The 17107-nt window shown below is 36.3% G+C and overlaps 1 protein-coding gene across 3 annotated transcripts in view; it reads right to left on the bottom strand.

The window, feature by feature from the left end:
• The window catches only part of FAF1 (Fas associated factor 1), a 318043-nt gene that overhangs the window by 91736 nt on the left and 209200 nt on the right, over window positions 1-17107 (bottom strand). For all 3 annotated transcript variants that reach the window (XM_050961673.1, XM_050961674.1, XM_050961675.1), the window contains one exon: window positions 947-1101. In XM_050961673.1, coding sequence (XP_050817630.1) covers window positions 947-1101 — 155 coding nt within the window. The remainder of the gene's footprint in view (window positions 1-946; window positions 1102-17107) is intronic.

The following is a 17107-nucleotide window of genomic DNA, read 5'->3' as shown; positions in this document are numbered from 1 at the left end:
TTACCACACCCAAAATAGCATCATGGCAAGTGACAGTTATATGTGCACTTCAAACATGATGAAATGAAGTCCATATTAGAAACTCAAACAGGCCTGACTTAAAAACCTTCATCATTTTTACAGACATCACGATCAACAGACCAAATAAACATATCCCAACATCTACAGGACAGAATTGTTTTTATATTAAGATATGAATGGATTGCTGACTACGTGCAAGTGAATCTGTGGTATAAGTCAAATACATCAATCAGTTTGTAGTAGAATTAAAGCTATTACCTACCTAGCTGAGTGGTCTACAAAGCACTTCCTTAAAATTATTTTGTTAGACACCATTTAACTTATTAATAGATGTTAAATTTGCATTGTGATTTTTGATCGCTACCAAAAAATATTTGACAGAATTGTTTTGTTCATATCAGTCACATGAATTGTTCCCTTTATAATTAGTTTTATAATTTTTTTTTTAAATATCTTCTATTTAAGATGATAATTTTTCCAATTGCAATAACAAAAATAATTCTGACAGGGTCCCCAGGTAGTTAATTAATATAATCACCTCTCATTGTCAATCAACAGGTGTTGCTCACTCATTGTGGCAGTTCAAAACAAAAATCTTAAAAATATGGTTATAGTGCTCTAGTGCTTGCAAAGGAAGATGTGAGAAAATAAATTAAATCTGCAATGAAAGAAACAGTAAACAATTTCCCAGACTCTATAACAACAGTGAGTGATCTTATAATGAGAACAAAGAGACTCAGATTCTCAGCTGGTGTAAACTGGCACAGCTCCATTGACTTCATTGGAGCTAGGCTGACTTAGACTAGAGAACACAGAATGGATTTTTTTATTTAAATAGACACCAAGACACAAAACATTTGTTACACAGACATGGCAAGCTTCCTTGAAACAAAAGCAGCTCAGCTCACAACTCAAACTGTATTACCTTGCTCGGTTCGCTTCTTTTGTCATATCCCATGCCCAGGTTATGAAGTTCTGACTCAGATATGAAACAATAGATTCGGCACAAAGCATTTGTGAGCAGAACACATTGGTTAGTACGCTTTCATCATGGTGGAGGTAGATAGCAAGAAGCTTTCTCTGCAAAGACAGGAGAAAATACTGATCAGTGAAAACACCTGTCTAAGAAGTCTGTTTTGTAACTTAAAATGGCTACTGTAGGTTTGTGTGTTAGTGAGCACAAGACTATCTACAATGCGAGGCTGACACTCAACATAAACAAAGGCTGTTTCTGTAATGTTCTGATTCAGCTGTTTCATACAGGTTAGTAACATGGAAAGAGAAAGATCGAACTCTTGCAATTAAAGTCAAAGTACCCTCCATCCCCCAAAATCCACTCAAATATTTTTAATCCGAATAGTCAACATTCTCTTTCAAAATCCAAGTAAAGGCCCAAAAGTGAATTTTTCTTCTTATTTCCAAAAAGTGATTTGGGATATCCTTAAAGTAGGCTAAGATTAAAGATATGCATTTTAACACAAAAAATAAAAAGCTTATTTAAACAAAAGTACCTGCAGTAAACATCTGACAACCTCCTGAAAAATGCATACCAAGGAACATCCATTTCACATTTAGGTCTGAGAATGAACTAACTAATTTTGGCTTGCTGCACAGTAAATACAGTATTGAATACAGTCCTCATTTACCAAAAACATACCTTTTGTCACAACGAAGTAAATTGTAAAAGTTCAGCTTAACAAAATGATACTGGATTGTTGTTAGCTTGGTTGTTGCCATAAGAGAGCCAAGTTTGGAAACAAATTATGATTTCCCATTTTGCTGAAGACTAGGCTATTTTAGAGATTTTGTACTTGCAAGGGAGAGGATCACCTCTGCATAGTTCTTCAGAAACCAGTATCTAAATCTGCAATGAAGGTAGCCAACAATGCAACTGTGCATCCTCCCCATAATATGGAGATGTAATGGCAGACCACATGTTGGGAAGGGAAGTGACTGGTATATCTGCATGTACAAAGGGGAAGAAGGTGGGGTGGGAATAATATAGAGAAAAAGATGACTGGGGAAAGAACCATTCTCTGATATCTGGTAGCTGAATAAATCAAACACACAGTTTTTGAAAAGCAACAGAAAACCACAAAAATTATTGTTAGGGACATTATTTAAAAATACCGCTTAAACATCCATGTTGAGATGGCAAGTGACAAGTATGGCAAATGGGTGAGTGTCTTTGCATATAATTTTTATAAAAGGTAATTGAAAATCTATCCATAAGAAGTAACATCTGCGTAGGATATTGATCTGGTACCTTGCATTAATATATCAAGATATGGGATACAATTTGGGGGCAATTCATTTTTAGAAAAATCAGTATATTTATAATGTAGAACACTGGCTATGGGTAAAGCTTAGCAATGTCTGTTTAAACAAAAAGAAGAGTACACTTGAACATTAGACTTTGAGAAAGGGATTAGTAATATACAATAATGTTTGTCTGATTTAATTTAAATGTTCTTCAGAACCAAATACACATGTGCCAGGAAAGGCCATTAATAAGCCTAACATGCAGAGTTCCATATAAGTGCAGCCAACAGTGTTGACTGAAACTAAACTTGAAAATCCAGGGCACTAATGCACAATATCAAGCAATAAAACAGCATCTTTGTGGTGATATTTAATTTAAAAAGAAGAAAGAGACAGGGGAAGATCAGGCACTGTCTGTTTTTGAGGATCAGCCGTTCTGCATTTCAAAGCATCGATCCCTGCAATATCCAGGTTACTGTGCTAGAATCTCGACTATTATATAGCAGTTGTAAGAGAGGGAGGGCAAAGATGTGTTTACTCAGTGATTAGGGCCTTAGAATAAGCCTCTAGCTCCTAGAGAGACAACTCACCACTTATTCATTTGGGCCAATTCACAAAGCCTAGAAAGATTAAACATCCATGCTGGGAAGACAAGCGAATGCAGACGGTGAAAAAGAAATAAAAATTCTTTAAAAACTCTTAGATGACTTCATTATTTTTTCCACAAGGAAACTTTAGGAAAGTGTTTAGTTAGAGAAAAACCCACATTGACCTTTCTCTAAACCCTTAATCTTTCCTTTGTGGTGGCACTGCTTTGTGGTAAGCGGATGGCTTTGCTCTCCTCTTTTCACTGAGAGCTGATAAAAAAAGGCTCTTGAGAAACACTTTTAGTTCCAAAGAAACAACCCCATGAAACTGTTAAATATGAGACTCCATGCAACTGAATGTTCCAAAATATGTACAGTTTTAAGATTAAAAGATTGCGGCCAAATTTTAGTAAACAAGACAGGCACACAAATTTATACAAACAAACAACAAATGTCTAAATTTGAACTACCTTATTTGTGAGTAAAATTGTTATTTGCATCCAGATATCAGGTAGTTAGATGGCTAAATTATCTTTTGTAACTTCAATTGATTGCACGTGTAAAAATCAAGGGGCCAAAAAACTTGCAGGCCACATTGAGGTTTACTGTTAGGATAATAGTAAAAAGAGGCAGTAGAAAGAGAATTTAAATGATAGCAAATATACTTTAAAAAATTCAAAACTAGTCATCTCCTGAGCATCCTTTGCTAGGAAAATGTATGTTGCTTTCATATTTTTTACAATGCACTTAAGTTTTTTCAAAAATACTCTAGGGCTGGGATTTCCAAAAGTGCCTAAGGACCTGATTTTTAAAGGTTGACCTCAATGGGAGTTAGGTGCCTACGTGCTTTTGAAAATTCCACTAAGCATCTATCTGTATTTTTAGGTGCCTAAATGCCTTTAAAAATCTGGCCCTAACCCTCTGCCTGCACTGGCAAGTGAAAAAACAAAACTTTTGTTGTTCAGAGGTGTTATAAAAAACAACACCACCCTCCCCCCCAAAGACAAAAGTTTTGTCAACAAGTGCAGGTGTGAACAGTGCTTTGTCCTGCCTTAACACTGCTAGTTGGAGGTGGAAGTTTTTTGTTGGCAGGAGAGCTCTCTCCTGCCGACAAACAGCAGCTACATTGCGCACCTTTTAGCGGCACAGCTGTAGCTGTGTAGTATAGACATGGCCTAAGGTGACTTAGGAGCAAAAGTCTCATTGAAAGTTAATGGATCTAAGTGACTCAGGCACTTTTGAAAAAAATTACATGCCTCGATTGTAAATAGTTCCACCTGGGACTTTAGCTGGATAATAAGTTTTCTGCTACTCCCATTCCTATACCAGGTATTGAGGAAGATGAGAAGGAACAAAGCTCTCATTATGTTAATATTCCAAGAAGGCCTCAGTGATGGACCCTTATCATTAACACACTAAGGCTTCCATTAACAGACTTCTTGTGCAGAAGCCCAGTACACCTCACCAGTTTTCTAGTCTTGACCATCAAAGTCTCAAGAACACTTTCATTCCTGTGGCACTTGAGAAAAGTTTATTTCTTTTGTACTCTGACAGAAGGAATGAGGAAACTCCTGTCACTGGTGGTTTAGGTAGAAACACAAACAAACAAAAGAAATAGATCTTAAGGATGCTGAAAGAGTGGACTATTCAGGGAATTGGCCTTTTACCTATGTTTAAATCCAGCCTAGTCAAGTTTCTACTAGATACGTATCCACAGCTCAAAAACAAATATCACAATTAGCATTCTTCTTGATAGTCTAATAAAGTAGCTTGAAATTCTATTTCACCCTCTCTTTTGCGGCCAAACAGATTATTTCAATCTCTAGACCAGCCAATTGAAATTAATACAAATCTAGCCCAGTGTTCTATATGGCAGCTGTGAAACTAATCAGTTTTGTTCATTTCATTTTTCTGGTGCTGCTTGGGAAAAGTATGAGCATCAGGAGAAGCACCAGCTCTATATGAAAGCTCAGAGCACTGCATCAGTTCACACTTGGAAAATTAACTTTAGAACCATAAGGACAAGAAACTCAACAGTTTTTAAATCAAAACTTAAACTGCAGAAATCAGTACTTTAGGTTTCCACAGTCATCAGGGAGAGCTTCCCACTAGTCATCAGTGAGTGGGCAAGAGGATTTTTTCAAACCTACAGATTGGTAGTTTTCAACGTGTGGTACACAGACCTCAGGGGGTCCCAAAGACTATGTCTGAGATTTCCAAATTTGAATTTTTTTAGGGGTCTGCAAATGAAAAAAGGTTGAAAAACACTGCTTTAGAGTCATAATGATAAATAGATTTTAAGGCCCAAAGGGACCAATATGATAATCTAATCTGGCCTCTAGTATAACACAAGCCATGGAACCTCACCAAGTAATTTCAGCAGCAAGCCCATAATTTCTGTTTGAGCTATCACATATCTTTAAGAAAACAACCAGTCTTAATCAAAAGACTAAGTGATTAAGAAACCACGACATCCTTCAGTAAATTGTTCTAATGGTTAATTACTGCTCCTCACTGTTAAAAACGCCTACCTTATTTCTAATCTAAATTTGTTTAACTTCAGCTTCCACCAATTAGATCTCCTTATTTCCTTTTCTGCTAGTTTAAAGAACTGACTACTATTAGAAGTCTCTTCCCAATGCAGGAACCTGCAGAATGTGATCAAGTCACCTTTTACTCTTCTCTTGGATAAACTAAATAGATCAAGTTTCTTAAGTATCTCACTATAAAGCATCTCTTCCTGTACCTCTTTTCTGAATACTTTCCGAACAGGATGTTGAAAAATTGAAGCATGGACACCAGAACTGGACATAATATTCCAGTAATCATCTCACTAATGCCATATATTGACTTGACATTCCCCTGCTTATGCCTCCAAGGATCATAGTCACCTTGTTAGCTACGGTATCATGCTGGGAGCTCATGTTAAGTTGGTTATCTACCATAACCCTTAAGTCCTTTCCAGTATCATTGCATTACAGAGTACTCTCCTCCATCTTGTAAGTCTGACCTACATTTTTTGTTCTTAAATATATGACCTTGCAATTGGCTCTATTAAAAACATTGTTCAGATTTGCCCACCTTAACCAAGTGATCCAGATTGATCTGTATAACTGACCCGTTTCCATTGTTATTTACAATTCCACCAATATTTGTGTCATTTGCAAATTTTACCAGCAATTACTTTACAGTTTCTTCCAGATCACTGAGAAATATATTGAATAGCATGTGGCCAAGAACAGATCAGTGTGGGATCCCACTAGAAACACTCCCATAAAAGGACTCTTAACTTACTATTACTTTCTGAACGTTATCAGTTAACCAGCTTTTAATCCATTTGATGTGGGCTACATTGATTTTGTACAGTGTTGGTTTTTTCTAAATCAGAGTGTCATGAAGGACTAAGTCAAATGCTTTACAGGTCTTAGTACAAGACTTTAAAGAACACTAATAAAAATGGATTTTCCTCTGACATATAGCACTCAAAGCATTAAGGAAAGAGTGAAATTCTGGCAATGTACTGACAATCCTATGCATTCATAAATCATGTTTCAGGTTCCAAAATATAATGAGATTGCATTAAGGTTTTTTAAAATAAATTTTGTGAACTTCTAATCTGTCTCTAGGTATTGGAGCCTTTAGAGACTATCTCTTGAAGCTCTAACCACAACTTTCCATCTAAAAATAAATTAAGTAAACTGAGATTCTAATGTAACAACGGGAATCCAGGTGCTGGAGCTTTAAGAAAAATGACAAGAGCAGTGATAAAATTGTGAGAATTGGTAGCACTGGTGACCTGAAATTTTGCTTTCTGCATCTCACACCCACCTGTTCAGGATAATAATTGAAGCAGAAATGCTTATTCAATAGCATCTGGTAAATGCACAAGTGTTATTTCAAGCTGGCAGAAGGTTTCTTGAATCAAGATCTTTCTTCCTACTCCAGCCCAAAGGCTTTGTGCAGTGAGAACTGATTTTAACTGAACAAAAGGACATGTTTTCCACTCTTTAAGCTTTTCAAATGAACAACCTGATCCATCTAAGGTAGCCTTAGAGACTTTAAAACCACTTTAAAATGTCTCCTTGAGCATAAACAGATATTCTAATACACATCATCTTCATCTCATGAGCAAAATTTAAGCCCTCTTTGATATCCAGATGACAGATGTTAGAGCTGATTCCACTTTGATGACAGATTAAGGCAGAAACTGGGCAAAGCTCAAACCCATTTCCAGTGAAACTATGTGTTTATCCCTGGGTAGTAGAATGAGGACACACAGGAAACATTGTGTGTGTTTGTATTTATTACATACATGATGGAGAAAGAAAAACAAACAATTTTAAAAGCTAAGGATTGCTAATTCCAACATGTAATGCACCATCAAAAGTGTTGGACTGGAATGAATCCAAGAGGACACAGACACCAAAAGCTGACGGAATAGGAACACTAACTAGGTTCAATTTCCCTAAAGGAGTCTGGCCTGAAGATACTCCATGGATACACAGATTGTAAGGTCTGAAGGAACCACTGTGATTATCTAGTCTGACCTCCTGCTTAACACAGGTCATAGGAATTCTCTAAATTAAATTCTGTTTGACTAAAAGCACAACTTTAATCAAAATCAGATGTTTTTCTTAAAGAATTTCCAGAGATGGAAAATCTAGCCTCACCCTTGGTAAGCTGTTCCAATAGCTAATCACCCTCATTATTAAAAATTTGCATCTTATTTCAAGTCTGAATTTGTCTAGCTTCAACTTCCAGCCATTTGATCTTGTTATATCTTTATCGGATAGATTGAAGAGCCTTCTATTATCAAATATATATCCCCCATGTAGGTACTTACAGACGTGATTGTCACCACTTAACTTTCTCTTTGACAAGCTAAATAGATTGAACTCCTTGAGTTTTTCACTATAAAGCATATTTTCCAATCCTTCAGTCATTTTTGTGGCTCTTGTCTGAACCCTCTGCATTTTATCAACATATTTCTTGAATTGTGGACACCAGAACTAGACACAGAATTCCAACAGCAGTCATACCAGTGCCAAACACAGAGGTAGGGACCAGAAGACAATTGATAACCTCTGGTTCTTGTTTCTCAGAGCACTATGAGCCATTACTTAAGCTTTAAGCACTCTCAGAGCTTAAACAGTTGTATTTACACTTTTTGTTGTTTAAGTAATTTCAGTAAGGTGCTCAGATATCGTGGTGGATGCCATACAATTCAGATCAGATCACACTGATAACCTATATGCCATCTCTCCTTCAAAAATTCCAAGTTATAAATTAGAGAATGATTTCTGTGGCAGAAACCCGTGTGTTCGCACTACTGAGTGCGGGGGAAATACAAGAGGATGGAATTCCAAATTTTATAAAGCTTTTCAGAGGTGACTTAGAATTTAAGAGGTGGCTTAACACATTCAAGATGTTTATTAGTAGAGTATGATGATGACGATGATTATGATGAAGTGCATTTATATACCATCTTTCATCCTGAAAGATACCAAATCTCTCTATAAAGAATTGCTTCATCCGCAAACGAAATACAAACACTGTTTAACAGTGCAAAAGAATGGTAACACTTCAGGACAGGAAGTGAAGAATAATATTCACGTGAAACGATAAGGAAAACATTTAATAGATTCATAGATTCCAAGACCCAAACAGATTACTATGATAATCTGATCCACCTTCCTGTAAAACACAGGCCATAGAATGTCCCCAAATAATTCCTAGAATAGATCTTTTAGAAAAACATCCAAGCTTGATATAAAAATTTTCAGTGATGAGGAATCCACTATGACCCTTGGTAAATTGTCCAGCAATTAATTACCTCACTGTCAAATATTTATGCCTTATTTCCAGTATGAATTTGTCTAGTTTCAACTTTCATCCATTGAATCATTTTATACCTTTCTCTGCTAGACTGAAGAGCCCATTATTAAACATTTGTTCATCATGTGGATATTTATAGATTAATCAAAACACTCTTTAACTTTCTCTTCGTTAAGATGAATAGATTGAGCTCTTTGAGTCTATCACTACAAAATAGGTTTTCTAATCCTTCAGTCAATCTCATGGTTCTTCTCTGAACTCTCTCTGATTTTTCAACATCTTTCCTGAATTGTGGACACCAGAACTGGACACAGCATTGGAGTAGCAGTCACACCAGTGCCAAATACAGAGGTAAAATAAGCTCTGTACTTCTACTCACAATTTTCCTGTTTATACATCCCAGGATCACATTAGCTCTTTTCGCCATAGCATCATATTGAGAGCTGAGGTTCAGCTGATTATCCACCACTACCCACAAAGCTTTTTCAGAGTCACTGCTTCGCAGCAATGACTCACCCATCCTGAATGTATGGCCTAGGTGTATACATTTACATTTACCCATATTAAAAACACAGTCTGAAATACCAAGGTACAAAACATACAGGAATGACAGAACAGGTCATGCTGGTGGGGCAGTGGCACTATATGTGAAAGAAAGCAGAGTCAAACATAGTAAAATCTTAAATGAATAAAACTGTTCCACAGAACCTCTATCACTAGAAATTCCATGCTTGAATAATAAGAGTATAGCGGTACAAATACACTACTGACCACCCGACCAGGATGGTGACCATACTTGTGAAATGCTCATGGAAATTAGAGAGGCTATAAAAATAGAAAACTCAATAATAACGGGGGATTTCAACTATCCCCACATTGACAGAGTGCATGTCATGGTATGGGATGCAGAAATAAAGTTTCTAGGCACTATTAATGACTGCTTCTGGGAGCAGCTAGTCCTGGAACCCACCAGGGAAGAGGTAGTTCTTGATTTAGTCATAAGTGGACAACAGGATCTGGTCCAAGATCTCAATATAACTGAACTGCTTGGAAAAGCAACCATAACATAATTAAATTTAACATTCTTGTGTGTGGGAAAATATCAAAGAAGTCTGTCACAGTAACATTTAACTTCAGAAAGGGGGAACTATACAAAAATGAGGGAACTAGTCAGAAATTAAAAGGAACAGTCACAAGAATGAAATGCCTGCAAGCTGCATAGATATGTTTTAAAAATACCATAATAGAGGCTAAAATTAATTGTATACTACAAATTAAAAAGAATAGTAAGAGGACAAAAAATGCCACCATGGCTAAACAACAGAGTAAAAGAAATATTTAGAGGCAAAAAGGCATCCTTTAAAATTTGGAAGTCAAATCATACTAAGGAAAATAGAAAGGGGCATACACTCTGGTAAGTCCAGTGTAAAAGTATAATTAGGCAGGACAAAAAAGAATGTGAACAGCAATTAGCTAAAGACTCAAAAACTAACAGCAAAAACAAAATGTAAGTACTTCAGAGGCAAGAAGGGGGGCTGCAAAGAATCTAGGGGGCCACTGGATGACCAAGTGCTAAAGGAGCACTCAAGAAAGACATGGAGGAGAAACTAAATGAGTCCTTTGCATCGTTCTTCACTGCAGAAGATATGAGGGAGATTCCCATACCTCAGCCATTCTTTTTAGGTGACAGATCTGAGAAACTGTCCCAGGTTAAGGTGTCACTGGAGGAGGTTTTGGAACAAATTGATGAATTAAACAGTAATAAGTCACCAGGACCAGATGGTATTCACCCAAGAGTTCTGAAGGAACTCAAATATGAAATTTCAGAGCTCACAACTGTGGTATGTAACCTAACATTTAATAAGCTTCTGAACTAGATGACTGGAGGATAGCTAATATGACGCCAATTTCTTTAAAAAGCTCTAAAAGCGATCCTGGCAATTACAGGCTGGTAAGTCTAACTTCAGTACCAGGCAAATTTGCTGAAACTACAGTAAAGAACAGAATTATCGGACACATAGATTAACACAATTTGTTGGTGAAAAGTCAACACAGCTTTTGTAAAAGGAAATCATGCATCACCAATCTATTCAAAACCTTTGAGGGGATCAACAGACATTTGGACACGGGTGATCCAGGAAATATAGTGCACTTGGACTTCCAAAACACCTTTGACAAGGTTCCTTATCACAGGCTCTAAAACAAAGTAAGCAGTCATGGGATAAGAGGGAAGGTCCTCTCATGGATCAGTAACTGATTCAAAGGCAGGAAACAAAGGATAGGAATAAATGGGCCAGTTTTCAGAATGGAGAGAGGTAAATAGTGGTGTTCTCCATAGATCTGCATTGGGACCAGTGCTCATAAGTGATCTGGAAATGGGGGTAAACAGTGAGGTGGCAAAGTCTGCAGATGATACAAAATTATTCAAAATAGTTAAATCCAAAGCTGACTGTGAAGAGCTACAATGGGGTTTCACAAAACTGGGTAACTGGGCAACAAAATGTCAGATGAAATTCAGTGTTGAGAAATGCAAAGTAATCCATATTGGAAAACATAATCCCAAAATGATGGAGTCTAAATTAGCTATTACCACTCAAGAAATTGACCCTGGAGTCATTGTGAATATTTCTCTGAAAATATCCACTCCACGTGCAGCAGCAGTCAAAAAGGTTAAACAGAATGTTAGGAATCGTAAAGAAAGGGATAGATAATAAGAGTGCAAATGACATAATGCCACTATAGAAATCCATAGTATGCCCATACCTTGAATATTACATGCAGTTCTGGACACCCCATCTCAAAAAAAGATATATTAGAATTAGAAAAGGTACACCAAAGAGTAGCAAAAATGATTAAGGGTATGGAACAGCTTCCATATGAGGAGAGATTAAAAAGACTGGGAATATTCATCTTGGAAAAGAGATGACTGAGAGTTGATATGACAGAAGCCTATAAAATCATGAATGGTGTGGAGAAAAAGAATAAAGAAGTGTTATTTACATATCTTAACATAACACAAGAACCAGGGGTCACCCAATGAAATTAATCAGCAGTAGGTTTAAAACAAACAAAACTACGTACTTCTTCATACAACACACAGTCAGTGTGCAGAACTCATTAGCAGAGGATGTTATGAAGGCAAAAACTGTAAATGGATTCAAAAAAGTATTAGACGAAGTTCATGGAGTACATATCCATCAATGGCTATTAGCCAAGATGGTCAGGGATGCAACCGCATGTTCAGGGTGTCCCTAAGTCTCTGTCTTCCAGATGCTGGTACTGGATCATTCAGTAATTGTCCTGTACTGTTCATTCCCTTTGATGCATTTGGCATTGGCCAGTGTTAGAAGATAGGACACTGGGCTAGATGGACCTTTGGTCTAACTCAGTATGGCCATTCTTATATTGTTTGCTTGCACCCAATTTACCCACAAATCCAGATAGTACTCTGAATCAGTTACCCATCTTCTTAATTATTTCCTCAATTTTTGTGTCATCTGCAAACTTCATCAGTGATGATTTTATGTTTTCTTGCAGGTCAATTGATAAAAATGTTAAATAGCGTAGGGCCAAGAACCAGCCCCTGTGGGACCCCACTGGAAGCACCCATTTTACGACTATTTCCCATTTACAATTACATTTTGAGACCTATCAGTTAGCCAGTTTTTAATCCATTTAATGTGTGCCATGTTAATTTTATCTCTCTCTAGTCTGTTTAATCAATAAGTTGTGCAATACAAGCAGAGATAAAAAATAACAATTACTCATGCTGCAATCTAGTAAGGATACATCTTTTGCACAATGAGCCATCAGATTTTTATTTATTTGGATTTACACAAAAAAATAAAAAAAGAAGTACCTATCCCAAGCTCCAGGTGTCTGACACAAGTTACATTAATGAAAAAAATTAAATAGTTGCTTACCCTTGACAGTCAACAGGATTGAACTGTTTTAAAGACTACAAATGTACAAAGTAGCCAGTTTTATGTCTCAGAAAAAAGATGACTGGATAGTGCTCTCCAGCTGGACAGTGCTCTTGAGTATTTTGGTATTGCCCCAGCATGATGTTCAATCAGAAGGAAAACTGTGGACTAGTAGATCAACAATACCACTACATGCAGCATTCAGGTTTTCCATCTACGTACAAGATATATCAACTACATACAAAGAAATCAGCACTTCAGATAAGATCACAGCCCTAGATGATATGGTTAGAAAAACATTTTTGTGGAGAATGAGAAATATAACCCTTTTAGTCAGTAGATTGTCCAATAAGGCTGCGATATCTTTTTTTCAATCATAATATATTTGGGTTCCTTTAAATAATTATAAGTATTCTTTGAAAAAAAGTTTTTAAAACTTTTCTTACAGTCACTGCTCCTAAAATATTACAAGGGACTTCCTCTTTCTATGCTAGTAAAGTACTGTGGATAACCCTGGAGCCCAAATCAACTCTGCGGTCTAAAAATCATTTTTACAGTCAACACTGTGAAATCTGAAAAGCTCTTCAAAAGATTGCTTTGGACCTATTGTCATTTCAAGATAATTTTTACTACTCAGAATTGCCAATGTTCTTTCCAGATCTTTCAAACGAGGTGGCTCTCACAGAGCAGAAAAGAACTGAATAAGGAAAGCATGAAACCTAGCCAATAGTTTACAGGCTCCTTCTGGCATCTTGGATGTTCTGCAGGTCCCAGCCAAATAATACTTCCAGCAAGCAATGTCACTGAAAGACGGAGAATCAGTCTAAACTTAGATGAAGATAACCTACCTATTCACACTCACAGCCAAAGGTGATGTTACAAGATGAGAAAACTACATGCCAGATTTTCAACAATACTGAGCATTCCTGCTCCCATGAGTTCAGATAGTGTTGCTGGTGCTCAACACTTCTGAAAGTCAGGCCCAATATAGCTAGTCATACTGAATGCAGATTGTGGACAATTTAACCAAATCCTGGGCCGCACTGACAGATGACGCTATTTTCTATGTATCTGACGAAGTGGGTATTCACCCACGAAAGCTTATGCTCCAATACTTCTGTTAGTCTATAAGGTGCCACAGGACTCTCTGTCGCTTTTTACAGATCCAGACTAACACGCTCTGATGCTATTTTCTAAGTTCTATAACAGCTTCCACTTGACTTAGAACCATCATAAATATAACCCTTCCTAAAGTAAGGACTCTTTCTTTTAGCAATTGCAGGATGGGATTTCTTTCTGAAAAGGTGACAGGTATGGACTTAGGATTCTGAGAAGTAAACAGAAGGAATCAAAGGTTTAATTTCCAACTTTTGCTGCTGCCTAAATCACAACAGCAAATGGGTTAGAACAACAGTTGGCTCATACACAGAGAGACTTCATCACTTCTCTGCTCTCTGCACACCATATCACAACTCAACAAAACGAAAGTATGCGTCACAGTACACATAGTACTAATCATCATATAGAGAGAGAATCTTAGAAGTATTGTATTAGAAGAAAGGCTAATAATACAATACAGATTTTTAAAAGAAAATACAAGATGAAGAAGAGCCTCAAGAAAAAACACTTTCTACTGAAATATAATGGAGAAAACGAAGACCACACTACAGCATGAAATACAGAGCAAATCAACTCATGTTTGGAATCAAACTAAAAAGGAAGACAAGATTGCAAATATATAAGGATCAAATACACACACACACACACACACACACACACACACACACACACACACACAACAGCAATCAGATTACAAAATTCACCACAATTATAAAAAACACTATAACATTAATAGAAAGAAATGGTTTAGGTTTGGATGGATGTGAGATGCAACTCTTTGGCTAATCTCTGCTAAGGCTGGCATGTTGTCTACATAAACAATTTCCATTATGTCATCCTAATGAGACACCAAGTTGTAAAACACATAGACAAATATAATATAGCAGGAAGGCTTCTGTAAAGGAATATTCTGCTGTTCCAGTGTATTACAATTCTTCCAGTGAATCAGCATGTTCGTGGATGAGAAAGGGCCAATTTATTTGGAAATGCAAAAAGTCTTAAATTAAGTCAAATTGTAGGAGGCTATTATGGAAATTAAGTACCCAGAGTTAAAGTTCTGCCATAGATCAAAAACCGTTTAAGAGACAGAAATCAAAGTGCTAGTCTAAGTGACTAATTGTCAGGATGCAACGAGTGCAAGCAATGCAGGGGGCCACTAAGGATCTGCAATAGGAGTGATATTTAATATAACTATTAGAAGTGGGTGGAGAGAGAAACTGAGAGAGACAAGAGGTGATCTGACAGAGGTATATAAAAATTAGTGCTATTGAGAAGGTAAATCAGATGATCCTCTACCCTCTCTCATAATAAAAGATGTAGGGATCACCCACTGAAATTGAAAAGCTAGCAACCATTGATAAAAAGGAAATACTTAATTTTTTAATTATTCAAGCAAAGAACTTAGTGGGAGGCAAAAAGAGAGATTAAACACACACAAATAACAGTACCACCAAAAGTTATTCATTACACATGATAAACATTTATAAGGAATGGATTCCTTTATGCTTCAGAACGTAAGTCAACCACTAACTGCTTGAAGCTAGGAATAAACTTCCACATAAGTATGTAATTAAAAACTTGTCCATGATGGGGGGGGGTTTAACACTTCCTCTGCAGCATCTTGTCTAGCTACTCTTTATGTTCCTCTACAGTAGCTATTTAAACCTACAATATATAGGGCCAGAAATTCAAAATGATACCATGGAGGTTTCCTTCACTGGGTTGGAATAAACTAAAAAGTGTTTCATACAACCGTATTCCTTTTTTTATTTTAATAAACCTACGTCTCCCTTGCTCACCCTCACCACATTCACACAGTAACTGATAAACTAAATGTCTTTCTTTTGTACTGAATATGCAGTAAGTTTCTTGTGAATTCATACCAGAACATGCAGCCCGGATTCAGAAGCTAACTCAGGACATCAGTTGTTAATGGGAAGACAGCTTGCTGTACATTTGCTATGTTTCTGCTGAGCACAAAGGACTAGCTGATGCACAGAGTTGCTTTCATGGCATTTTACAGGAAGATCATGGGCCAAATTCTGACTCAACATACTCGAGGGCAGATTTATATACAGGATGTAAATCAAGACAGAACTTGGGCGTATTTTTCCCCTTCACAGGTAGTACAGGAATTGTCATGGAAGAAGTTCTTTAAAAGTAAAGATAATATTAACTATCTAAAGTCTCAAAGTCAAGAAGCCAAACTGCAAATACTAGTCAAAAATAAGGCGGGGTTAGCTATATTAAAATTAAAGTAGGCAACAGCTTCTTTTTCAGTTAATGTCTTCTGAAACAAAGTATCAAATGTCTCTGCTTTCTGACACATGTAAGTGAAAGATTTAGAGAAAAGCCTCCATTAAAATATCTATTTTTATAACAAAGTTTTAAAAATTATTTTAAAAAGTACTTCAAAGTAACTGCAAACTGATTTAGGTAAAAACCTTTCATAAAATCATCTCTCAAATACTTCTGCAAGAAGGCTGCAAATTTATATAAACTTAGGATTTTTTTCAGAAAATGTCAGCAATAGAGATAGGAAAAAAGATATCGATGGCTATGTCACTGAAACTGGACTGTACAGTGCTTTGGACAGCACTGCAAATTCCTCAAGAAAAAGGCTAAGATCTATAAGCACTCTCACTGCCAAGTGCTCTCAAATTAAATCAGTTTGAAGCGGTTTTCATTAAGATGGATTGAGTGTGCCATCGTGAGAAACACTCTATCAAATGTAGTATTTTACTTAGTGATTAACTATATACCAGCTGATGGAAGCTCCCCAAATCCTTCATAATCCCACCACTCCAATAAACATTTAATGAGTATATAAGTTCAAAAAGCCTAGCAGAGGATTTAAACCTTCAATCTTGTTTTTATTTACTCTTGGAACTCAATTTCTCACTTCAAGTGAAGAATGCTGCTGCTTGAAGCTCATCTGTTGCCCTGGCAAAATTAAGTGTCTCTCACAGTATAAATTAGAACATGGAATATTTAGCTTGCAATTTCTTTAAAAAATTTCCTTAATTAAAACATCATAGTTTCAGTCATTTTATAAAACTTAACAATTATAAAAAATGGAATAAAGTGTCCACTTTTTTTCATTTTGAGTTCTCAAATAATATTGAAAAGATTTTTTGCAGTGGCAAAAAGGTACAATATCATCAAACTTTACTTATTTCACAAGCATTTTTAAAGTTCAAAATGTTGAAATGTGATATAAATTAATGTAGCAACTTAATATGTGGGTTTAAATACAAAAATGTATCAATAGTTCAGCCTTTATCAATATTTCAGCCACTGTTTATAAACAACATTTCTAAGAAAAAGGTAATAAAAATAGTAAATTACTAAACATATCAG

This window comes from Gopherus flavomarginatus, chromosome 7 (assembly GCF_025201925.1).
Source record: "Gopherus flavomarginatus isolate rGopFla2 chromosome 7, rGopFla2.mat.asm, whole genome shotgun sequence".
In the NCBI taxonomy this organism is placed as follows: domain Eukaryota; kingdom Metazoa; phylum Chordata; order Testudines; family Testudinidae; genus Gopherus; species Gopherus flavomarginatus.
The sequence above is the reverse complement of the archived record's forward strand: the minus strand, read 5'-3'. Positions and strand labels throughout refer to the sequence as shown.